Consider the following 26189-nt stretch of genomic DNA (forward strand, 5'->3'; position numbering starts at 1 on the left):
ATATAGGGAGTGGACTTCCTGTCTTAGGGTGTGCCAGAGTCCATCACCTGAAGGTGGCCTATAACCCACATAGTAACTACTATGGCTCGGTGTCTCGTGATGTACAATAACAAATGTGTGTGTATTCTACATATTTAAAAAAAAAAAAAAAAATTTGCAATAAGCGTATATTGATTGGTTTGCGCAAAAGTTATAGCGTCTACAAAATAGGGGATAGATTTATGGCATTTTTAAAAAAAAAATTTTTGTTTTTACTAGTAATGGCGGTAATCTGTGATTTTTATTGGGACTGCGACATTATGGCAGACACTTCTGACACCATTGACAATTATACAGTGATCAGTGCTACAAAAATGCACCGATTACTGTGTAAATGTCAGTGGCAGGGAAGGGGTTAACACTAGGGGGCAATCAAGGGGTTAACTGTGTTCCCTGTGTGTTTCTAACTGTGGGGGATGGGACTGTTTAGCAGGAAAGAGAGAGAGAGAGAGAGAGAGAGAGAGAGAGAGAGAGAGATCGGTGTTCATTCATAGTATGAACACACGGTCTCCTCTCCCCTGAAAAAAACGGGATCTGTGTGATTACACACACAGATCCCGGTTCTCGCCCTGTCACGAGCGATCGCGGGGGCCCGCAGCCGCATCGGCTCCGTGTACATGCCGTGGGCGCGCACCCCTAGTGGCCAAAAAAGTCGAAGCAGCGTAACATTAAGTCGTTTCGCCCAGCCGTGCCATTCTGTCGCAGTAAAACTGCGGCGGCTTGTCGGCAAGAGGTTAAGGTAGCTGCTGCAGCTTCAACGGGTTTTATTGTAGAGAGGCAATTTTACAGGAAATAATAAATGGTTTAAGCACAGGAGAGGACTTGCTACAATTGTTAGGAATAAAAAAAAAAAAGGCTGAGATTTTCTATAATTTATATTAATTCTTTAATTCCAAAAAGATCAGCAGAAGGCATTTTTCAAGTATGAGGCACAATTAGTAGCCTCCCCACTAGGAGAAGAGAAACTGGCCTGTCAACCATGGATTTACCGCTTTGTGGTAAGAGGAAGTATTTTAAGATCTACAAATTATTTTTTTTTTTTTCTAGAAAGGAACACAGGAAGCATTCATCTCCATGCATTCGTCAAGAGGGGTGTTTTTTTTTTCTTCCCCTGTTTATATATAACTGAAAAGGTGAATATGTGAACTAGTGAGAGCTTCTCCGCTCAAAATTTTAAAAAACAACGATGTGTGCAAGTAAATAAATTACACAACAAGAACATGTAACATTACTTGTCATTTTATCAACATATATTCATTTCAAAACAAATGCTATAAAAAGTGTATTGATTAGAATACATATTTTGAATGTGTTTTCCCTTTATTGATTTGCAAATTAAAAATAAACCACTGCCAGTTAACCCAGCGCTTTGTCTATATTTCAGTTCACATCACCAATATTCAGAAATTCAAAGGATATTTAACAAAACTGTGAGCCGTTTGATATAACATCGTAGATAATAAAACTAAAATTTCAGTGCTTTTAAATTTCTACAGTTCAAATGTATTGTTAGCTATGTACAGATTCACAAAATAATGGTGCTAAGAAAAATGCAGCATTCCTGCAGGTTTCAAATCTCAAAAAGATGTAGAAGTGTGCAATTCATGATTCAACCAAAATATATGGCAATACATCACACTTGGAAAAAAAAAAAGTTTTATTTTCAATTAATCAATATTAAAAATAAGGTGGCCGGGGCAGGTGTACATTTATCGTCCAAGTTTCAAAGTCTTTAGAGGAGGTTTTTTTTCCCCCTGTGTTTATTCCTGGTATGTGTACATCACAGATTCTGAATTCTAATGGAAGATGGTAACAAACTCATCAGCAGTTTACCTTAAACATAAGGCGTTTTCTAATAAAAAGGCACCTTCCATTCGCTTCAATCTCGCTTCTAATTAAACGACAATATAGCAACAGGTGGTTTTGTGGTTTGAGTTTACATAGCCAGTTTTTACTTACATTCAAATTCTAATCAACTAAATGTTACAGTCAGTAAAACAAGCATGCCAACTTAAGATGTATGTACATCAAATTGAAACAGCTGTAGTTGTATATAGTATGTAACAGCAAAATACTCATACCCATACCATCATCTTTTGTGTACACATGAGAACTCAATACAAAAAGATTAAAATTAACCCCTTAGAGTCATCCCATACTAGACACATTTAATATATGTTTACAATATATATATATTTATATATAATATACATAGCTTTTTAGAATTTTCAAATAAATCTTTGCAATTACTTTATCTAAAAAGAAGAAAAAAAACCCAAAGTCAAATACACAAATAATCCACAAGTTCAACATCTAAGTAAAAAGCCACATACTGTACTTTCCTTTTAACAAACCGGAAATAAAAAAAAAAAAAAAATTAGGTTAATTTAGTGGTATTTCAGTACAATTCGTTAATATACTCATAGATGTTTATCAATTTATTTCAACATAAATATGACGTTACAGAGGCTCTCAATTACCCAAGCTGTTCTGAGCATCTCTTGGCAACAGCCAAAGATCAGTGTGTTTGATTTATGGTCCATTTCTATATTATAAAAGGATTCATGTGATTTAATAAAATGATGCAGCCAGCTGGAATGGGTTTGGTGTTCCAGCACTTCATATCAGTCCAGCAAAATTGGATATATGGGAAAACTGACAATAACTATAATTTATCAGTCAGCAAAACATTTACAATGTCTGAAATATATTTTCAAAAGGGAATAAATTTCATTTCTGTATTTGAAAGCAGAACTTTGGTAAGCATGAGCAGAACCATGCATAATTACAAAATGCTGCAATATTTATTTTATAAAGTTATATAATGTCTTGTTTTAGGATATCCCTTTAGTTCACCTTATATAAACAGATTGAATCTTTACAAAGCAATTTAAGTGAGGTAAATAATTCTGGAGAAAAGAAATGGTTTGTGAAAAAATGGAAACAAGAGAATTTGTTATTTTTATTACTAAAGCACTGATCCCCCAACCATTGATTCAGTCCCTTGCTATGCAACTTTAGGCAGTCTCAGCAAGTTCTAAGTTTTTGTCTGCCTGAACATTGGCTGAAATACACTTCCTATATGTTTAAGAACAAGCAGAAAATCCCTAATCTTTTGACAGAATTAGTATACTACATAAAGTTTTGGAGTGCTGTTTTTTATACAAGTAGGCTTATTCAATGAAGACTGTGCAAAAGGCAACGATGAAAGTAAACCCTGGTAACATTTAGTAACTGCAGCTAAATCCAAGAAAGCATAATTCTGGATAGATGTGAAGGCTTACTTGCACTCTAGCCCAGGGGTGTCAAACTGGAGGCCCTCCGGCTCTTGCAGAACTACAAGTCCCATCATGCCTTTGCGAGTCATGCTTGTAACTGAGCCTTGCAATGCCTCATGGGACTTGTAGTTCCGTAACAGCCGGAGAGAAGCCGGTTTGACACCTGTGTGAGTCTAGCCTATTTAAATAGTAAATGCTGGATATAAACATAGCCAGCCTTATCCTTCAAAACACTGCAAGGTAAGTCAGTTGTAATTGATACAGCACTAACAGTAGGCATTCTTCTAATTTGTCTAGGCCCAAGGAGGCCAACATGTTATTGGGGCCACACATTATCAATAGGCAGCTCTTTCTGTTCCTAGATCTGGCTGTTTAATGACGCCATCATTGTAATCCAGTGAAAGGTAAGTGCCTAGGCACGGTCACGTCTGAAAATGCTGTGCTGCTTCTAATCAGGAATGGTATGCACAAACATTTTTTTTAAATAAGTGTTCTACCATTTTATATCATGCTAAATAATTCCTGATAGTCAGCCAAAGCAAGTATAGATCCTAGTTTAAAGACACAGGCTGTAGCTTGTATGTCGCACAGTTGTTCCCTGATGAGCCCATACCCGCATGTAGCTGTCAGGACTCCCTGAAGTCCAGACCTGTGAAATAGAACTGCTTTTTAAGCACCCAGGTGCTCCTGCTTTGTGCACAGTAAAGTAAGCAAACACAGCAACTAATTGCAATATAGTAATTGTTATTTTACATACGAGTTTCTGATACAAACAATAAAAAAAAGTAATAAAAAAGTCTTTAAGCATAAAAGTTAAAGAAATATATGCCAAATGGGGTCTTTAGGAAAATGGCACTTTACAGACTAAAAGTAAAGCTGAACTCCGGCATAAACAAACATTAATACAACAGTCCTGTGTATTCTTGCGTGTGTTTTTGTGTTCTCTTTCAGCTGTGTGCAACGTTGCCTCTGAAGGAGTTTCCTGTATTAAGACCAGTCACGGCTGCCCTGGGTTCCTAGGCAAGGTGAGTGGTCTTGTACACACACACTGCTGTTGTCGTAGGAAGCCTGTAGTAGGTGAACCTGTTAGATCCTTTCCACAGCTCTACTCTATGTACAGGCTTATATGCAACACACTGATGATGTCCCCACTATTTTTACAAGGTAATATTTAGGTTTGGAATGGTATTTGGTGCACACAAAGTGTATTTATATCCTTTTTTTGTTGACTGAGGAACATATTTACATTCAAGTTTTTGTGCCCGAGCTTCAGCTTTCACACCATTTTTTAAAATGAAAGCTGATCAAAAAAGGAAGAAAATTTTTTTCAAGCTGCCTTTAAAATACTTAGAAAGCTAAAAAAAAAAAAAAAAAAAAAAAAAGAAAAAAAAAAAAAAAAAGCCAATACAAAACCACCAAAAGAAATCCTTTTTGACACCCCCACCCCCCCAAAAAAAACTTGCTTCTCTTCAGTATCATAATAACGTTATTGTCAAATTATTGGGTCCATAGCTGAAATGTGGAAATGGTTCTGGAACTTGACTGGTTAATAAACCTTGGCTTGTTACATCTCAGTGTGGAATACAAAGTTTAGGGACCTTTGGAATGAGCTCAAAAACGTTTGGGCTGGTGGCAATCTGCACTTATTTTACAAATCATAAGTAAATTATATTGAAGCACTATGCTGAAAAAAACACACTGTATTAATATATTACAGCTGGTTTAGCCAACTCTGTTTTAAAACTCTGTATGAAAAAAGATGTGTACATACCCTATTTTTAATCCTGTCCACTCACATAATCCAGCAGTTCCAGTTCACCTGTATCAGGGAACAGCTGCTGCGGGGGAAAGGAGGGAGCGCCAACCGCAAATGGACCATGGGAGCCTTTGTGTGGCTTTACGGCTCTAGGAATTCAAAGCTACTGTTAAGTGCTCCCTTTTACAAAGGAGCCAGAACTACTGAATCACGTGACCGGAGCAGATTTTCATACAATGTATGCAGGATAGATAGGGAAAGGGGGAGGGGACATTTTTTAAGAATAGTAAGCCTTTGTTAACACTTTAAAAAGTCACTTAAGACCATGTGCCATAAAATGTTTTTTTTTTTTTAAAGCTCACTAAATTGTATTATACTTAAACCTCTATAGATCTAGACTAGCTACGTATAAGAACAATGGGGCTGCTTTGGTGTCCCCCCTATGCTGAGAATCTGGACCGTAATTGACTTTTGTTATGACCTGAGGTGCATATTGCCCTTTAACGCCCCTCCATGTGCTCTACATTTAAGCATTGGGGAATCTGGTCCTGCTAATTTCTATGAAAGATCTTATACTGTGTTGTACAAGAACATCGCTTCTAAAGCGTCCATACATATATCTGCTAAATGAGTGTTAAACATGGTATAGGAGCTCTGGTGGTCCATTTTTTTTTATATTGCCCCTTGCATTTGCCTGAGGGAGCTTTTCACGGTTCCAACTATGGTACAATTGGTTGACAAATACTTATATCGCATACACCTCCAATATACTCCTGATGAAGCAGATCCTGTTTTATCTGAGAAACCTGTTGAGCTGCTCCCATTTCACTGTACATTTAGCATCTTAAGACAAGGAATATACTCCTATACAATGCATTTGTGATAGTTTCAGCTCCCTACATACACATATACCACTGGTCAATGCTATATGGCAAGATGTATATAGAGGTTTAAGTGCAATCCAATTTAGTAAGCTTTGCAAAACAGTTTTTTTGGTAGTCTTATCCTATGTGATTTTAACTTTTCTGTGAAAAAAAAAAACGTGTTTTATAGATTTGGTTGTACTCCGGTACCTCAAAGTCTGATTCCTTACCTGTAAAGATTCTGGTACATTAATGAATATGGTACCATGACCCAACACAACAACAACCTTACACTATATTTATGTCACCTTGCATGGCCAGCATGAGATTTGACTTTGAACCTTATGTCACACAAGCACTTTTCCTTTCAATTGATTACCTTGTGAAAAGTATTTGAGTAGAGCTCTACTCTCTGCCTTTTCTCGGTGTAAAAGCGAATGAGATACCCTCAGATGCTGCCATACATGCAGTATTATCTGGGAGGAAAACCTACCAAAAGATACTCATGTAATATCTTACTTTCCAGCTTTAATCTTTTTTTTCTCCCTACAGGTCACATGTTGGAGTAGATTCATGGAATGAAAGCAATCCTAAAAACACAACCTTTTTTTAGGGTACCAAAGGTACACTGAAACAAAAAAAGCAGCAAAATCACTTAGGAAATAATAAAAAGTTGTACATTTGTAAGCCAATTCTAAAGAAGAGGAGATTACTATGTCTGTGATGGTGCATGTCATGGGTATTATATTAAAAGCATTTACCCTCTCAGAAACCGAATATGTTTTCTAGAAGTACATTCGAAGGGTACAAACCTCGGTAGTCAAAAAACATGTCCTATTGTACTTTTATACACTGATCTGAGGTGCTATTATCTGTCCAAGAGATAGGAACTTTCATTTTCTCTTTCTTAAACAGTTGCTTACCAGAAAGATGCACAAATAGATTTGGGCAGGTCCAGGTTTTCAAAAAAACTTGCTAGAGCGGTTGGTGAAGAAAAGAAATGGTAAGAACTCTCATGGCATGTTTCCTTTCATGTAGTTACTTGCCATTCCAATGGTCAGCGTTCCCATAATCTGTTCCAGTTGCTACAGCCACCATACATACTGGCAGACGGGAGCTAATTTGATCCAGGCCTGCCTGGTCAAATGTGCACTCTTAAAAATAAAACTCTGCTACTGTAATATCATTTGCAAGACAGAATCTTGGCGCCAAGCACCAGATGAGTTCACAGCACCCTGAACAAACCATTCGATTAGAAAACAGCACCCAACAAAACTAAACCCAAAACATAATTTTTGTATCTTATCCTGATCGCTGAACACAAGAAGAGAAGAAAGTCTGGCTAAATCAAATCTTCTGGCATTAGTTAAATGTCTCTGGTTTCATGTGGCTGCTTGGGTAAATTAAAAGCTACTAGTAATATTGATGTCATACAAAAACTTTGGCAAGGGCATCAGCGCCCGCACTTGCTATGTAGCATTTTGATGGGTGGAATGCTACGTCGTAGATTGATTCATCAGATTTCTTTCGATGAGCTGTAAATTCCTGTATGCACGTCTTGCTTTCCAAGTTCCATAAACGTATAGAACAGTCATGGCCTGTAAAAGTAGTAAAAAAAGACCTTAGTAAAAGAATAACCAAACTTAACTGGCTGACAAAAGGATTCTGAAATAGTCACTACAAGACTACCCCTCTCTGCCACTCACCCATTTACTTAAATTTAACAAACTAAGGAGAACTTAGAAAGCCATCCACAACTTGGCCCCCAGCTACATCACTAACCTAGTCTCAAAATACCAAACTGTTCTCTTTGTCACCTCCTCCCATGTTCGCCTCCAGGACTTCTCCCATCCTTTGAATTTCCCTACCCCAATCTGTCCGAATATCTACTACTCTGTCCACTTTTAGGTGATCCCTCAAAACTTTTCAGAGAAGCCTATCCTGCCTCCAACTAACTGAACTTTTATTTTCTCAATCAGATCATCCCCCACAGTTATTACCTTTTGTATCACTTGATCCCCCCCTTTTAGATTGTAAGCTTTAACAAGCAGGGCCCCTGATTCCTCCTGTATCAAATTGCATTGTAACTGTACTGTTTGCCCTACTGTTTTAAAGCACCGCGCAAACTGTTGGCTCTATACAAATCCTGTATAATAATAATAATAATAATAATAATAGCTGATTTATCATTTTCAGTGGTTGCTAGTTATCAATGCAAGCAGCTCACAAAGTAGAGACTGAGTCACTCATGTGCCCCCTTGGCCTACAATTTCATTTACCTTGAACCAACATGAGTCAGGCATGGAAAGTATATAATGTACACACTGAGCCTTGCTCTAACAATCAATTCAATGCTGTGCCATTTTAAAGCCTTTACAATGAGCAAAATGTATGGCATGACCTTCTTTTGCCCTGTACTTTCGCTACAGTAATCTATTTTTGACAAATTATGTCATTTAATTTTCTGAAGTAGTAATTTGCTGTCACAGAAGAAATGTGCACTGTAGAACATTTGAGAGACTACGCATCATTTCATACATGTGCTACTGTTTAGTATTTGATGTCTCACCATCCGTTATAAGCTGGCAATGCGGACAGTGGATAAGTTCAGGTTATCACTGCCTTCACATATTCCCATGCAATCATTTTCTTAACCTGTTCCCGATGGCTGTACACATATATGTGGCTTCTTGGCACGTGGGCTTTAACACTGAGCAGCTGCATACAGTATCTCACAAAAGTGAGTACACCCCTCACATTTTGTAAATATTTTATTATATCTTTTTATGTGACAACACTGAAGAAATTACACTTTGCTACAATGTAAAGTAGTGAGTGTACAGCTTGTATAACAGTGTAAATTAGCTGTCCCCTCAAAATAACTCACACAGCCATTAAATCCTAAACCTCTGGCAACAAAAGCGAGCACGCCCCTATGTGAAAATGTCCAAATTGGGACAAAAGCGTAAATATTTTGTGCGGCCACCATCATTTTCCAGCACTGCCCTAACCCTCTTGGGCATGGAGTTTAGCAGAGCTTCACAGGTTGCCACTGGAGTCCTCTTCCACTCCTCCTTAACATCACGGAGCTGGTGAATGTTAGAGACCTTGCACTCCTCCACCTTCCATTTGAGGATGCCCCACAGATGCTCAACAGGATTTAGGTCTGGAGACATGCTATGCCAGTCCATTACCTTTACGCTCAGCTTCTTTAGCAAGGCAGTGGTCATCTTGGAGGTGTGTTTGGGTTTGTTATGTTGGAATACTGCCCTGTGGCCCAGTCTCTGAAGGGAGGGGGTCATGCGCTGCTTCAGTACATGTTGGCATTCATGGTTCCCTCGAACTGTAGCTCCCCAGTGTTGGCAGCACTCATGCAGCCCCAGACCATGACACTCCCACCACCATGCTTGACTGTAGGCAAGACACACTTGTCTTTGTACGCCTCACTTGGTTGCCGCCACACACGCCTGACACCATTTGAACTAAATACGATTTATCTTGGCCTCATCAGACCACAGGACATGGCAGACCAATTTGATGCAGTGTGCGGCGTTTGGTCTGAGCACTGACAGGCTGACCCTCCACCCCTTCAACCTCTACAGCAATGCTTGCAGAACTCATACGTCTAGTTCCCAAAGACAACCTCTGGATATGACGCAGAGCGCGTGCACTCAACTTCTTTGGTTGACCATGGCGAGGCCTGTCCTGAGTGGAACATGTCCTGTTAAACTGCCATATGAGATGCAGCACGGTGAGCAAGATCAGTTTCAGGGTCTTGGCAATCTTCTTATAGCCCAGGCCATCTTTATGTAGAGCAGCAATTCTTTTTTTCAGATCCTCAGAGAGTTCTTTGCCATGAGGTGCCATGTTGAACTTCCAGTGACTAGTATGAGAGTGATAACACCAAATTTAATATACCTGCTCCCCATTCACACCTGAGACCTTGCAACACTAATGAGTCACATGACAACGGGGAGGGAAAATGGCTAATTGGGCCCAATTTGGATATTTTTATACTCACTTTTGTTGCCAGCGGTGTAGACGTTAATGGCTGTGTGTTGAGTTTTTTTTTTTGAGGGGACAGCAAATTTACTGTTATGCAAGCTGTATACTCACTACTTTACATTGTAGCAAAGTGTAATTTCTTCAGTGTTGTCACATGAAAAGGTATAATAAAATATTTTCAAAAAATGTGAGGGGTGTACTTACTTTTGTGAGATACTGAATATGCACCCAGAAGGAATGGCTTCCTGTGCTGAGAGAACTTTCAATGCACGGTACCAGCATAGCAAGTAAAATGTTATGGAAAGCTTCCAATGTATACTTGCGATCAGGAGCATTTGATCAAGTGACCGCTGTGGCAATCAACAGATAAGAGTGTTGTCTCAATCCCACGCAACCCTTTATGTGTTCTGTGCAGAGTAAATGCAAAAAACCAACAAAAAAAAAAAAAAACTATTAAAACAATGGTTTGATGGCTGCTAGCAGTAATGTGCATTCCCACATCCTGCGTATATAGAATTAAAATGGGACACTGCTGCACCTACCTAATAACTCTATAAACATATACAGTTGTGCTCATAAGTTTACATACCCTGGTAGAATTTATGATTTCTTGGCCATTTCTCAGAGAATATGAATAATAACACAAAAACATTTCTTTCACTCATGGTTAGTGTTTGACTGAAGCTATTTATTATCAATCAACTGTGTTTACTCTTTTTAAATCATAATGGCAACAGAAACTAACCAAATGACCCAGATCAAAAGTTTACATACCCTAGTTCTTAATACCGTGTATTGCCCCCTTTAACATCAATGACAGCTTGAAGTCTTTTGTGGTATTTGTGGATAAGGCTCTTTAGAGCTGCACAATTAATCGCGGAGAATTGTTATTTTGATTCTCTGCCCGCCACGATCGCAACTCTGAATTTGGGCGATTCTGACCCAAGCAATTTGTTGTAATGTGCTCACATTAATAGCGCGCGCCGAAGTGTCCCGGGATGTTTCCCGTTTCCCTGTTGTGGAGGGGAGGGGAAGCCGTCAGAGCCAGCGTGAAACGTCTGACGTCACTCGGCAAAGAAGAACGTGATTGGTCGGGTATTGTTTCTTCTGCCCAGAGGTCTCAGGGACAGCGCACCAGCACAAGCGTGACGGCAGCTGCAGGACTGACGAATTTACAAAAGGTGAGCTGCTATAGTTTTTTTTTTTTTTTTTTAGAATCAGCAAATGCTTTCTTTGTAATCTTAATCTTTCAATCAAGTCTCAATTAATCAATCTCTCTCTCTCAATCACTCACTCTCAATCACCCACTCTCAAATTGAGAGTGAGTGATTGAGAGAGAGCGATTGAGAGAGATATTGAGAGATTGATTGAGAGAGAGATTGACAGAGATTGATTGATTCAATCAATCGCGCTCTCTCAATCACTCTTTCTCCTAAAAAAAAAATTACATCGCGAGAATCTTGATTTTCTTATTCTAAGCAAAAAAATTATGATTCTCATTTTGACCAGAATCGTGGAGGAGCTTAAAGACCATATTCTCAGATAGTAAAGCTGCCCATTCCTCTTGGCAAAAAGCCTCCAGTTCCTGTAAACTCTTGGGCTGTCTTGCATGAACTGCACGTTTGAGATCTCCCCAGAGTGGCTCAATGATATTGAGGTCAGGAGACTGAGATGGCCACTCCAGAATCTTCAACTTTATTCTGCTGTAGCCAATGACAGGTCAACTTGGCCATGTGTTTTGGATCATTGTCATGTTCAAGTACGTCCCATGCGCAGTTCCTGGCTAAAGAATGCAAATGTTCCTCCAGTATTTTTTGATAACATACTGCATTCATCTTGCCAGCAATTTTGACCAAATTTCCTGTGCCTTTTTAGTTCACACTTCCCCAAAACATCAGCGATCCACCTCCGTACCTTTCATCATAGGTCTTGTTGACGCCTTTCCAAATGTAACATTTATGGTTGTGGCCAAAAGGCTCAATTTTGGTCTCATCACTTCAAACGACTTTGTGCCCGAAGGTTTGAGGCTCGTCTCTGTGCTGTTTGGCATATTGTAAGTGGGATAATTTGTGGCATTTGCGTAGTAATGGTTTTCTTCTGGCGACCTGATCATGCAGCCCATATTTCTTCAAGTGCCTCCTTATTGTGCATCTTGAAACAGCCACACCACATGTTTTCAGAGAGTCCTGTATTTCACCTGAAGTTATTAGTGGATTTTTCTTTGCATCTCGAACTATTTTCCTGGCAGTTGTGGCTGAAATTTTAGTTGGTCTACCTGACCATAGTTTGGTTTCAACAGAACCCCTCATTTTCCACTTCTTGATTAGAGTTTGAATACTGCCACTTGGCATTCTCAATTCCTTGGATATCGTTTTATATCCCTTTCCTGTTTTATACAGTTCAGCTACCTTTTCCTGCAGATCCTTTGAAAAATTCTTTTGCTTTCCCCATGACTCAGAACCCAGAAATGTCAGTGCAGCACTGGATGAAAGATGCAAGGGCCTGTCAGGAGTCCAGAAACTCACTGACCTTTTATACACACACACTAATTACAAGCAAACAGTTCACAGGTGAGGATGGTTACCTTTAATAGCTATTCAAACCCCTTTATGTCAACTTGTGTGCATGTTATCAGGCCAAATTCACCAGGGTATGTAAACTTTTGATCAGGGTAATTTGGGTAGCTTCTGTTGCCACTATGATTTAAAAAGAGTAAACACAGTTGATTGATAATAAATGGCTTCATCCAAACACTAACCACGCGTAAACAAAATGTTTGTGTTATCATTCATATTCTCTGAAAAATGGCCAAGAAATCAAATTTTGACAGGGTATGTCAACCTATGAGCACAACTGTACATGCTAATTGGCACAGTATATACTCCAAACTGTGTTAAATACCATACATATAATAAAAATCAAACAACTTATGATATAATGCTACTTGTGCAATGTCTATCAAGCAAATATAAAGTTCCCAGTGTCCAAATAAAGTGGTGGAAGAAAAAAAGAATTACTTTATTTGGACACTGAGAACTTGGTTTATATTTCAAGTGTTTGATGGACATTGCAGTAGTATTATATCATAAGTGGTTTGATTTTTATTATATGTATGGTATTTAACACAGTTTTGAGTGTACACTGTGCTAATTAGCACAAATATATTTATAGAGGTACTAGGTAGGTGCAGCAGTGTCACATTTAATTGTGACCGCTGTGGCAGCCGATCTCAGCAGTCGAATGTTCGGAATCTCCTGATAGTAAGTACACATTGGAAGCTTTCTATGACATTTTACTTACTGTGCTGAGGGGCACTCACTGCATGCTCCAAGAACAACATGTCATGAAAAGCTCCTGATGTTAAGGGGTTAAGAAAGATTGCTGAAATGGGTCTAAAACAAACTGCAGCGCAATTATTTTCCTAGACAGATTCTCAGACAGTTCAGTTCAAATACAAAAAAAGGAAAAAAACAAAACAACGTATTAACAGTTTTTGAGTCAAATATATATATGATATATATAGTCAAATATATAAAATTTGTACTGTAAATTCCAACTATACTCACTTCCAGACATCAGGTACAATCCATTAGGATCAACAGCTAAACTTGTTACAGCATCTAAATGAGCAACCATTGAATGAATCAGTTTTCCTAGAGGAAACATGGAAAAAGAACATCTTAATAAAGTAAAAGAAATGGCACGTGAAGAGTAAGTCAAGTCAAAGCATAAACCAGATTTACAGCACAATTCTCATTTATGACCCTTAGGTCGATCATACAGAGTTTGAACCAATAATGTACCAAGTTGATTGATCAACTTGGGTACAACCAGCCTGCCTGATTTTCTTGCAATTATCGCTGATGGCTACTATAGCTGACATATGCTGATTGTCTTGTCACTGCTGTCTGTGTTGATAGGGGAATCATGCAAATTTCTTTCCTGCAACCCATGATTGCAGGAAAGACATTTGCACCATATATGGCCTGCCTTAGAGAAACAATAGTTGGTTGATTTCAGAAGCTGACCCTATAGTTATCGTTCCTGAGGAGGGCTGGTTATTGTGTGAGGTTCCGTTGCAAATACAGACGTGGACAAATTTATTAGTACCCGTTAACGAAAAACCACAACATGAACTATCCATACTGTTCTCTGAAAAAACATGAAAATAAAAATGATCAAAGTAACTGCCATCCGTCACTTTTTATTCAATAGTTATTAAAAATAATACTGCTTGAGTCAAAAAAATGCTTTTAATAAAACAAATGAATATACCATGGACAAAAAGGATGAGTTCCTTAGCCTAATATTTTTTGCACAACTTTTACAACTACTTGCACACCAGGTGTTTAGCCAGGTTTCCAATCTTCGTGTTTTAGTGTGCCAGGGAGGCATAGATGCAGCGTTCAACCCGCTGCTAGATACCTGTCAAAGTCTATGGCAGACCGAAATACACTGTGGCTGGACAGGGATGCACACTAAGTGGTACCCGTGTTTAGGGCCCTATGCGTTCACGGTCATATGCCTAGGACACAAAATATATCTCTGCAATAGCTTTCTATGGCTATCTCTGATGCCGTCTTTCTCAGCACCCTTTGCAGGCCATGGAATGAAAAGAAGGTCATGTCTCCATTATGTATGTATCTAAAATGTCAAGACACATTGGAAATTTTTGACAGAAACATACCCTGACCTCCACACCAGTGCTTGCCGATCCTATCAAGATGTCAGATAATACATGCTACATATTGCACTGCAAGCAATAAAATTACAAACTACATTTTTAGTTCTACAATTAACATAATGATCAATAGGGAAGCCATCACTTAACCACTTCCAGACCGCCCTCCGCCGTTATACGTTGGTATTTTGAAGAAGGATATCGTTGTTATGGCAGCAGCTAGCTGCCATAACCCCGGGATTCTCGTCTTCAGTGGGCGGTCCAGTTTAAGATAAAAGTGGTCTCTGCGGCGGATTCGCCGCGAGATCACTTATCGGCGGCATCAAAATGTCACTTCCGCCCATAGCTCTTAAAGGGCCTTTTTTTTCTCATTTTTTTAAATGACAAAATGTTATTTATTTTTTTATTGCATTTTAATGTAAATATGAGATCTGAGGTCTTTTTGACCCCAGATCTCATATTTTAGAGGTCCTGTTATGCTTTTTTCTATTACAAGGGATGTTTACATTCCTTGTAATAGGAATAAAAGTGACATTTTTTTTTTTTTTTTTTTAAACAGTGTAAAAATTAAAAAAAAAAAAATTTAATTTTTTTTAAATGCGCCCTGTCCTGACGAGCTTGTGTGCAGAAGTGAACGCATACGTGACAAGCACCTGCATATGAAAACGGTGTTCAAACCACACATGTGAGGTATTGCCGCGATCGGTAGAGCGAGAGCAATAATCCTAGCCCTAGACCTCCTCTGTAACTTAAAACATGCAACTTGTAGAATTTTTTAAACGTCGCCTATGGAGATTTTTAAGGGTAAAAATTTGTCGCCATTCCACGAGTGGGCGCTATTTTGAAGCATGACATGTTAGGTATTAATTTACTCGGCGTAACATTATCTTTCACAATATAAAAAAAAAAAATTGAGCTAACTTTACTGTTGTCTTATTTAATTCAAAAAAGTGTAAATTTTACCAAAAAAGTGTGCTTGTAAGACCGCTACGCAAATACGGTGTGACAGAAAGTATTGTAACAACCACCATTTTATTCTCTAGGGTGTTGGAAAAAAAATGTATAATGTTTGGGGGTTCCAAGTAATTTTCTAGCAAAAAAAAAACTGTTTTTAACTTGTAAACAACAAATCTCAGAAAGAGGCTCAGTCCTTAAGTCGTTAAAGAACATGAATAACCTCTAAGCTTTCTTATGACTTCAGCCCTATCTACAAGTGGCAAAGTCACATCTATAAGAACCCTTGGTTGACAACCAAGTTCTACTTGTATTTTTTATATTTAAATCAGTAAAAAAATAGGTTGAAAACCTGGATTCTAGAATTGGGGTTCTGCGACTGACAAATCTGCAGCCTTTTCTTAATAGATTGTATATATAGGGATTGGCATATAATATAGGAAGGTTTCTCTTGATTTCCACTACCTCATTGTACAATTGTATCCTCTGTATACCTACTAAGGAAAGAAAGTGTACCTGCTACATGTTTTTTTTTTTTGTAAGAGACATTGGACTTACATTATTGTATTTAATGCCCTCCTCGATCTGAAAATAATTAATCTCTTCCCTTTCAACCAGCTAGGGTACCAGTGGCGGCCCCACCCAGCAGTCACACAAAAAAAAAAAATTATATATATATATATATATATATATATATATATATATATAATTTTTTTTTTTGTGTGACTGCTGGGTGGGGCCGCCACTGGTACCCAAGCTGGTTGAAAGGGAAGAGATTAATTATTTTCAGATCGAGGAGGGCATTAAATACAATAATAATATATATATATATTTTTTTTTTTTAAAGGTTCCTTAAAAAAAAAAAATAGAAAAAAAATGTTAAGTGCACTGTGTTTGGGCCCCGGACACAGTGCACTATGGGAAGCACCACGTCAATGCAATCACGAGATTGCAGACGAGACACTTCATTTGCAGGCTTTTGACCTGCTTTGCGGCGCAATCCAAAGCCCTGAACAGCTTCTGCCCGTAGTATTTCCCTTTGTTGTTCCAGGGAAACCAGAAGTGACGTCGGCATGGCGCGAGCGGAGCTGCCTGTAAAGTAACTGAGGTTCAGGGCTGCATTTCATGGGCACAGTGGCTGCGTTTCATGGGCACAGTGGCTGTGTTTCATGGGGTTTTTTTTCAGAATTTTTCCATTTGTTTGCGCCCCCCAAAAAATTTTGAGCACCAGCCGCCACTGTAGGGTACCCTCTAGTTCTCAAACATCATGCAATGACATCAGTTTTTAATCCAAATGATACAATGGAAGAACAACCATGGAGAACTTTAACAAACTCCCCTGTGGGGATAGTCTTCATTGTTTGACTGGGGGGGGGGGTGTGGCTGCTGGCTTTCCCAATAGAATTGCCAGCTGTAAGCTTGTGAAAGGTAGGGGTGTTCACAGCCCAAGAGGTAGTGTCACTTATTAAAGTAACACTTAAGTTTTTCCACCTGCAAGTAAATGACATTAAAATCATCATTAATTTATAACAAAAATCACTGAAGATCATTGTTTGTCCCACTTCAAATCAACAGGAGGTTGTCAATAAAAAGACCATACCACGTCATAAAAACTTAGTGGATTATCTGCAAAGGGACCAAGCCATCAACCCATATAAAGGTTGGCCAGTGAAGGCACAAAGTTCCAATGTGTCCCAAGGTTTTAGGGACATACATAATGAAGACACAACTGCCTTTTCACTCTAGGGTCTAGTAAGGGTGCTGTGAACTCTGAGAGGTCCATAGAAGTCTTATCAAATCCCAACCAAGGCACTACCCGTATGGAGTTTGCATGTTCTCCCTGTGCCTGAGTGGGTTTCCCCCGGGTACTCTGGTTTCCTCCCACACTCCAAAGACATGCTGGAAGGTTAATTGGCTCCTGTCTAAATTGGCCCTAATATGTCTATGTATGAATGTGAATTAGGGACCTTAGATTGTAAGCTTCTTGAGGGCAGGGACTGATGAGAGAGAAGTGGATGTGTAATTTAGAGACAATAGAGACCACTGAGTCTTAACTACAGATGGGATGTTAACGTATTACTAAAATGAGCATGGCCTTTGGTAGTTGTGTTATAAGTCCTGTTGTTGCTCATCTGTGTCAGACAGTGCTTTACCGGATTTGATTGCTTGATTTTAATTCTGTGTCTTTATTTTTGCCTGATGCCTATTACCAATCAAGAGCAGTCTCCGCCTATTGCAGGTGGTTACTTTTAAAAAGAGGTCTAAGACTTTGATAATCCAGCTATGATTAAGGCCCTTTGAGGCAGAAACAGTTTAGCAGATTGCTTTGTTCTACTTCTGTTCTAATAAAGTGAAGGTTTTGAGGACCTATGATTGTGCCAGACAGCTCTTCTGCTCAGACGAACCCCTTTCTAGGTACCCGTGCCACATCTTATTGGCACTTGGCAAAAATACTATTAATCTAAAATTCACAATGGAGTGCAGTTCAGAAAATGTTATTTTGGACCGGCAGATTATGGTACAAGAGGATGGTGCACTTACCACCACCCTCCATAGGAAGTCAACTGCGTGAAATACTATTTTACATACACATAGTGCACATCCGACCCTGCTTATAGACAGTATCCCTTTTAGTCAGTGCATCAGATTAAAAAGACGAAACTGATCAATGGATGAAGATTGAGAATGAAGCAAAACTGCTACGCGATCATTTACTTTCAAGGGGATACAATAAATCCTCTTATCAGCAACGCTCCAAATTATTGAGAGATGTCCTAAAAGATTATCAGATACTACCAAACTGATATTGACTTATTCTAACCCAAACCAGGTTACACTTAATGTTTCACAAAAATATTGGTATCAGTTACTGAATGATCCTATAGTAGGCAAGTATGTGTGCTCCACTTTCCAAAATTGTATATAGACGTGGAATCTGAAATAAACTCACATTATTACTCGCATAGTCATTATGTAAGCATGGAGAGGGGGGAACCTTTCTGAACAAAGGGGCACTTTTAGATGCCAGCAATGTCCACAATGCAATTGGGTCCTGGAGTCTATTGTGGCCCAGTTACCAAATAGTCAACTATTCCACCCGTGCCACTATGTGGATTGTGGAACAGTCGGGATTATCTATTTGAAGCTATATAGTTGTGGAGGTTTCTAAGTGGGAAAGACTGTTCGGCCCGTTTTGATGTAGGATACTTAATCATGTGAATGGAAAGAGGACTAATACCATTAGACGTTGTGTGGGATTGAAACATAATTTTTTACACCTCCTGTCTTTCTTTACTGGCAATAGATAGGATTCATGTAAACCCAAGAGGGGGAAATTTCAAAGTAGTTCTCCAGCGAGAATCATGCTGGATATATAAATTAAATGTGACAATCCCCTAAACAGCTCTAAGCCCTTCCTATAGATGTCCCACATGTCTCTTACCATGAGGTTTTCACTTACAGCATATGGGTTTTATTGGGAAGTGATGTTGCTATTTGGGCTTCACTGTCTGATGTGTCTGGCGGTTGTTTGGGTAGCCGGGTTTACTTTCCCAGTTCCTGTTACCTAGGATGGTTACTGGGTATGGAGCACAGAGAAAATAAAATTCTCTCTCTCTCTCTCCTAATTATATATATATATATATATATATATATATATATATATATATATCTCTATGTGTGTATATATATATATATATATATATATATCTATATATATCTATATATATATAGATATATATAGCTATATATATATATATATATATATATATACACACACACACACACACACACATTGTTGTGATGGTCTGAAACGGAGGGGTAATATTTAAAGGCTATACAGTATCGTAAAATAATTAGTTACATAAATCTTTGTGCTGGCCACACTTGATAAATAGTTTCCTGTAGATTTCTATGGGACCATTTACTGAGCACCTCTATGCGCGAATCATCCATGGATAATTCCATTACCCTATATACTATAAACAAAAGTCATTAGGGAAGGTTTCCTACATTTAAGAACCCTTGAAATATTGGGGGGACCATAACTTTATTTTTTTTGTGCTTTACTTACAAAAACGATACACATACCTGTATTGTTATCATAAAATTTAATGTGACGATCTTCATGAGCAGTGATGCTGATTGGAAGAGTCGGATGGCTGATTACTCTATTTATCTGGCAGCTAGAATTAACACCTAGAGAGAACAATGCATACATAAATCTACTGAAACAAACATTTCTCTGTTAACTGCTTTTTAAAAAAAGTTAGCTTTTATCATTATAGTTTATTATTCTACAAAATAAACTTTACAAACAGTATTTATTACTCAAAATTTAGCAGGAAGGTTTTGAGTAAACATTTAACAACTTGGCTAGTTTTCATAACATCTAAGCACTTTGTGTAAAATGAAAGTATCCATCTTATTCCACTGCCACTAATATAGACCGTAGGTTTTATTTATTTTTTAACTATTAGAGATTTTAACATATCTTGAATAATCAAGCGGAAATCTGAGAATTGGAGACATACCTGTATCTATGCAAGACTCCAACGTTAGGACTTTCTGATGTGTTTCCATGTTTAAGATGCTTGTGTGACCACTGCTAAATGATACAACCATATGGGCTGGGTCACTACTTACTAGGTCCAAAGAAGAAGGAATTCCTAATTCTGTATAAAAAAGTAAAACGTTAATGTACAATACAGCACATCATAATGAAATCAATTATTTGATAGCATTTATATGAAGGCTTTGCAGATTTAGCTGCTGTACATACATCACTGGGTCAGACCTTCAACTACAAAAATAACAGTATGGAAATTCACAATATACATTTTTATAACCATCTAAGTTTCTCATTCCTCGTGGCCTTATATTTCAAAAACAGTTGATGGAAGCGAGTCAGCAGAACAGAGCTCATTCAACTGAACACATTTAAAGAGGTTGTAAACCTCCCTGCAGTACTTGTACCTATAGGTAATACCTATAGATACTGTAAATATCTCTGTTTAAGAGATATCGCTGTTTAGGAGATATCTACTGTATACTGCGCAGATAATGTCATCAGTGCATGCGATCTGAAGGATCGGCCACCCGTGCAGTTTCTTCAGGAGCAAGTGCCGTGACTGGTGGCTCCCGTAACGCGGGTCTGGTCAGTCACATAGTCAGAGTCCGCGGCCCCGGAAGGAAGACGGGCAAAGATGGATGGGGACGGCGTGGGCTTTGTTTCCAGGCATGTGTAACATAATGTGCTGGTATGCAATGCCAACCAGCACATTATGCCTTTACTTTGCAGGGAAGGGGAAAACTTTTTTCCTTGCAGGGTTTACTTCCTCTTTAAGTAGTATAAAAGACCTATGCTCAAGGTATCCTAATCATGATGTAGAGAAGGATATCCTAACTATTAGCCATCAATCCAACACTGCATATAAAGATTTTTTTTTTCTTTTAATCTTGACACATACTTATTAAGCAATCGTCTAACTGTTCGCTTCTCCCAACACACTGACACTGCTTTATGTTCTTGTCTACATAGAACTAAAGGCAAAAGTAATTTTTTTTTTTTGATAGTGTAAGGTACGATTATAACCTGTCCGTATTCTTTTTTTTTTTTTGCCATCTCTGTACCATTGGGGAAATATCCCATCATTTCCTGTGCCATAACCAAACAGGAAAGTGAGAAGAAATCCCTCCAAACAGCGGGAATCCCTGGTTGTCACCAAGGTCGCCAGAACTAGTGTTCCCGTTGAAATATTTCTTATCACTGTTCCGGGACAAGCCAAAATTTGTAATTTTCATTTTTTTGCACTGATAACAGGTAACATGACAAACAGAGGGAGTGAATATCCCTAATGGGAACGCAGACAGCAATAAAAACCTTACATGTGTTCTAATCCCTCTCCACTCTATCCAAAAAAGTTTTGACTTCAGTTATACCTTTATTATAGCTATTTAAATTTGGAAAAATAGTGTTCGGTTGTGCTAAATTAATTTTTAACCTGTCCATACATTAACCTGCTAGGGCTGCCCCAGTAGCAAGAAAAAGTATGACGGTACGCAATTACAGTATGTCCTTAATATGCTGTTTCCAAGATATACTAAGGCTATCACTAGAATAACAAAGTGTAATCTACTTCTACTGCTTATTGGTACTCTTTAAAATGGCAATCATTGTACTGAAAAACACGTATGTCTGTGTGGGAAAATATTCTTTACATACTATGACAGTAGTTGCCTTTACATATGAAATCTTGACAAAAATGAGCAGAGCAGTGCATTTTCTAAATTATCAATGATCTAATCCATTATATACGGTGTACTGGGTTGTGTTTTCTAAGAGTATAGAAGTGCAAACATAAAACGCACACACAAAAAAAAAAACGTAAAAAAAGCATAACTTATCAAGCTATGCTTACAAGGCACATTGTAAACTCGTGGGTTATACACATATTCTTGGTTCACAAATATCAATCATTTTCATAAACCCCCTTGGGCAAAAAAGCAAAATCACAATGAATGAACAATATGCAGGCTTATGTAAAATATTTCTTTGCTGTCTTTTTTGATATGGTGTTATCCACTGTCTGTCGATGCTCCATTGCATCTTTCCCTGCCTCTAACAGAAACATGAATACAAAAATGTGTGTAGAACATTAAAAGGCGAGGGGATTTTATGGTGTGTACAACCATCCTATTTTCTTTGTCATTTGTTGAGGGAAAGAGGAATTATACTGTTGAAACATCCAAACCCCACAGACCCAAAAAATAAACAAACTGGGGACCCTGCCTGCAGCTCAAATGGGCCACCTCAAGGACCAAACGCCTGAAGCTGGCATTAGGTAAGGCCTGAACATACATCTAGTAGAAGACCAGGTGGTAGCCTTGCAAACTGGGAAAAGTTGCATCATGCTGAAAAGTGCAAGAGGCATGTACAAGTAAGCCTTGATAGGAAATGCAATCCTTAAAGTAGGAGTAAACTCCCATGCATAATATTTACCTATAGGTAAGCCTATAATAAGGCTTACTTATAGGTACTGTAAAAATCTCCTAAACATGCACCTTTTAGGAAATATTTACTGAACATGCAGCCGGTGACATCACTGGCGCATGCGCTTTGAAGGACCGACATACCCGTGCTGTTACTTCAGAGTCCTGTGCCATAAACAGCGGCTCCAGTCAATCACGCAGCCAGAGTCTGGGAACCCGGAAGGAAGACCGGGTGAAGGTGGAAGCACATTATGACCATTGCCTTGCAGATTTATTAAAAAAAAAAAAATAAATAAAAAAAAAAAGACACCCAGCGGTTTACTACCGCTTTAGGACAATATGTTTGAATGACTGAATCACTTAGAGGTGGTGTACCTTATGGCGTCCAAGAGGAGTACAAAAAGGTGTCAGTCTGCCTAAAGAAGCAGAGCTGTCAAAATCCCGGCTAGAAAGCTGGGTAAACAGCTTGGGCACAATCCTGTGCTTGCTAGACATTAGAGGGCCAGGGAGACATTAGGGGTACCAGATACCTGAGGTCTCCATAAGGGAGGACCTGTCATCTGCCCAATGCTATCAAATTAGGGGATTGTTAGCCTTGCTATATCAAGAAATAGGATTTTTTTCGTCATACTTACCTGTAAAATCTTTTTCTTTGAGTACATCACAGGATACAGAGTGAGGCTAATATTCATTACCTACTGGGTTATACTCCATCTCCAGGTAAATGGTCACTGGTAGACCAAAGGTCTTTAGACAGGAAGTCATCCCTATATAACCCCTCCCATATATGAAGTACAGTTTTGTAGCAAGCACTTAATCCTCAAAAGAAGGGAGGGACCTCTGTGTCCTGTGATGTACTCAAAGAAAATCCTATTTTCTTTATCATACATCACGGTACACAGAGCGAGACGAATATTCATTACCTACTGGGACGTTCTAGAGCAATAGCCTTGAGGGGAGGAAGACAGACACCCTGCCAAACAATAGCCATCAGACCTTATACGGCAGTCCGCAGTACACTGCGGCTAAAAGCTGAATCCTTGGCTGCTCAAACATCCACTTGATAACATTTTGTGAACGTATGCACTGAAGACCAGGTAGCAGCTTTTCACACATGGGGCACCCCACAGTAAGTAAATAAGGGGGATTTCACCTACCCATCCAGGCGCAGGGGAACCTTGGAAACTAAGAGCCCAACCTTCACCCATCACAGCGGGTTCCTGTCACTTGAGGACCTTCAAGGACTGGGTACCCTTTTCATGTTTTAGGGTCCACTCCCTCGGACCTGTACAGCACCCTGCAGGAATGACTTAGCTCTGTGGTGTCCAGGATTCCACTACACAGGGGTTCAGCACCTGGAGGACGCATTACAGGTAAAATCTTGCAGGATCCTTGCGTTTTCTTTGCAAGGCTCTGGTATCATTTATCTTGGCATATAAGCTTGTTTCAAATGGATCTGATCGGTCTATCCCTTGATTCATTTTAGAACCATGCTGGGACTTCAAGACCTGGAGCTTGAGAGAGCTCAAACAAATGTGCCCATCCACCTTGCAGGCACTGGTAAAAAACTGAAGTACTTCCTGTATGGGAGGGGTTATATAGGGGATCACTTCCTGTCTAAAGACCTTTGGTCTACCAGTGTACATTCACCTGGAGATGAAGTATAACCCAGTAGGTAATGAATATTAGCCTCACTCTGGGTCCAGTAATGTATGATAAAGAAAGAAAAATTTAAAAAAAATAAGCTGTTAAAAGTTTAAAAAAAAAAAAAAAAAATATATATATATATATATATCTATATATATATATATATATATATATATATATATATCTGAACACATGAGCCATGCAAAGGGCAGGCTTATGTATGTAAACAACTGCACAACATATTGGGTGCAAATATTTTAGGTCCCTCATTATAGTGAACTCTACACTGATCAGCTGTAAAGGCATTTAAAGCGTCGCTTATTAAAAATTTGGGGTAAAAAAGCTAATAATTTTGCTCTGGACCAAGAACTCCTGACTTGAATAGCAGTCTTATCTGAACTGGAACACCAGCATCGATAATAAACTGTGAATCTGTACTATCGACTAACTAGAACTTTCCAGAATTTTCATATCCAAGCCCGAATCTACAAGTAGCTGTAAAAGACTAGAGATGCTTTGAAAATTCAGGGCTGTCGCAGAGAGAGCACCAGGAAAAACTTGTGCTTGGTGGCTGACTGGAGACACGTTCAGAATTAACACATCCAGCATTAATTTATCAGTAGCTGTTGATAGAAAAAATCTTCTAAATGAAGAGACAACAGCAGAGCTGGAGAAGACATGTCCACTCTCCTTAGGATACCAGAAAAAACAGGCATGATCATTGTAGGTGGGGTTATCCTTTGCTGGCGAGTGGCTTTTATGTTGTTAGCAGAGTAAATGTTTTTTATTTTAGCTCTCTAAAAAATAAAAAAAGCCGGCTGGAACTCCAATATTTTTAAATGGAAGTAAAAATACTGGTGGCATTCACATTGTTTTGGAGCAGTCAACACCCTAACATAAAACTGCATTAATAATATAATGCTATTTCTACATCCACTTTGTTTTTATTCCCTTTATGTGTGTCACTCAATCAGACAGCTACCATATTTTATGTGAACAGTCTTTCACACATCTGAAAGAGATTACTCATGTACGTCAAAGCAAACACTATAGCAACATGAAAAAAAAATATTCTGTCCAACTGCTAACTTTAATGTTACCTTGGTTATCGTTAAATATGGTTAATGCAGGAGAGGCTTCCAGAGCATTCCATACTCTTATTGTACCATCTGCCGAGGCAGACATCAATCGCTGGTGGCTCGCACTGTACACCAAGCCCCACACAGCATCGGTGTGGCCTTCAAATGCCCCTCGTAGTACAGAAGGATCTTGTTGGGGAGGGGGAAAAAAAACAAACACAGATTTAGGTCACATTACAGCGTACGGCTCTGGCTACAATATTCACACAAACTGTAAAAAGTGCCATAATGGTAACTTACCATAAGAATCGTATGGATCTACATTTGGGTTTGGTGTATTCCAGCTCTGGATAATGCCATCTGTTCCTCCACTGTAACACTGCTCCCCGTTATTGCTCATTACCACACATAGAACAGGGCCCCTGAAAAACAGCAAGTGGAGGGGTTATCCTGCCCATACTTCTGGTCATACATTTAAAATACAACTAAAGGGTTCCTTATGACACAGCCTTAATAAGTACCAAATAAAGTTACTATGCGATGCACGAGCCTTAAAGTAAACAAAAAGGTACTTTACCCTCCTTTCACAACGGTACGGCTTGTTGTGCGACTTTGTCAAATCGCATCCTATTGTCGGCAATAGAACCGGTCAAATCGTTGCGACACTGACTTTGCGGTGCTGCACCAATTTGAAAAAGTTTCTGCACTATTTTTGGTGATTTCAGGTGCCACTTGCATTGACATCTGTGCATGAAGTCGCCCAGACGTCAGCCAAGTCACACTGACATGCGGCTTTGAAATAGTGCAATTTCAAGCAAAATCACACAATTTCAAAGCCGCATTCAGTGTGAACCACAACTCCAAAAGGCAAATTTTCTTTAATTTGTGTCTCACACG

The 26189-nt window shown here is 38.8% G+C and overlaps 1 protein-coding gene across 2 annotated transcripts in view; it reads right to left on the reverse strand.

Moving 5' to 3' along the window:
- Window positions 1-1262: 1262 nt before the first annotated feature.
- STRN (striatin) overlaps window positions 1263-26189 on the reverse strand; it is a 181829-nt gene continuing 156902 nt past the window's right edge. For both annotated transcript variants that reach the window (XM_073627787.1, XM_073627788.1), the window contains 6 exons: window positions 25593-25714; window positions 25314-25481; window positions 20109-20249; window positions 19666-19773; window positions 13508-13594; window positions 1263-7534 (listed from right to left, as the gene is read on the reverse strand). In XM_073627787.1, the coding sequence (XP_073483888.1) occupies window positions 7365-7534; window positions 13508-13594; window positions 19666-19773; window positions 20109-20249; window positions 25314-25481; window positions 25593-25714 (796 nt within the window). In that variant the 3' untranslated portion in view covers window positions 1263-7364. The remainder of the gene's footprint in view (window positions 7535-13507; window positions 13595-19665; window positions 19774-20108; window positions 20250-25313; window positions 25482-25592; window positions 25715-26189) is intronic.

Source organism: Aquarana catesbeiana, linkage group LG04 (genome assembly GCF_042186555.1).
Source record: "Aquarana catesbeiana isolate 2022-GZ linkage group LG04, ASM4218655v1, whole genome shotgun sequence".
Taxonomy (NCBI): domain Eukaryota; kingdom Metazoa; phylum Chordata; class Amphibia; order Anura; family Ranidae; genus Aquarana; species Aquarana catesbeiana.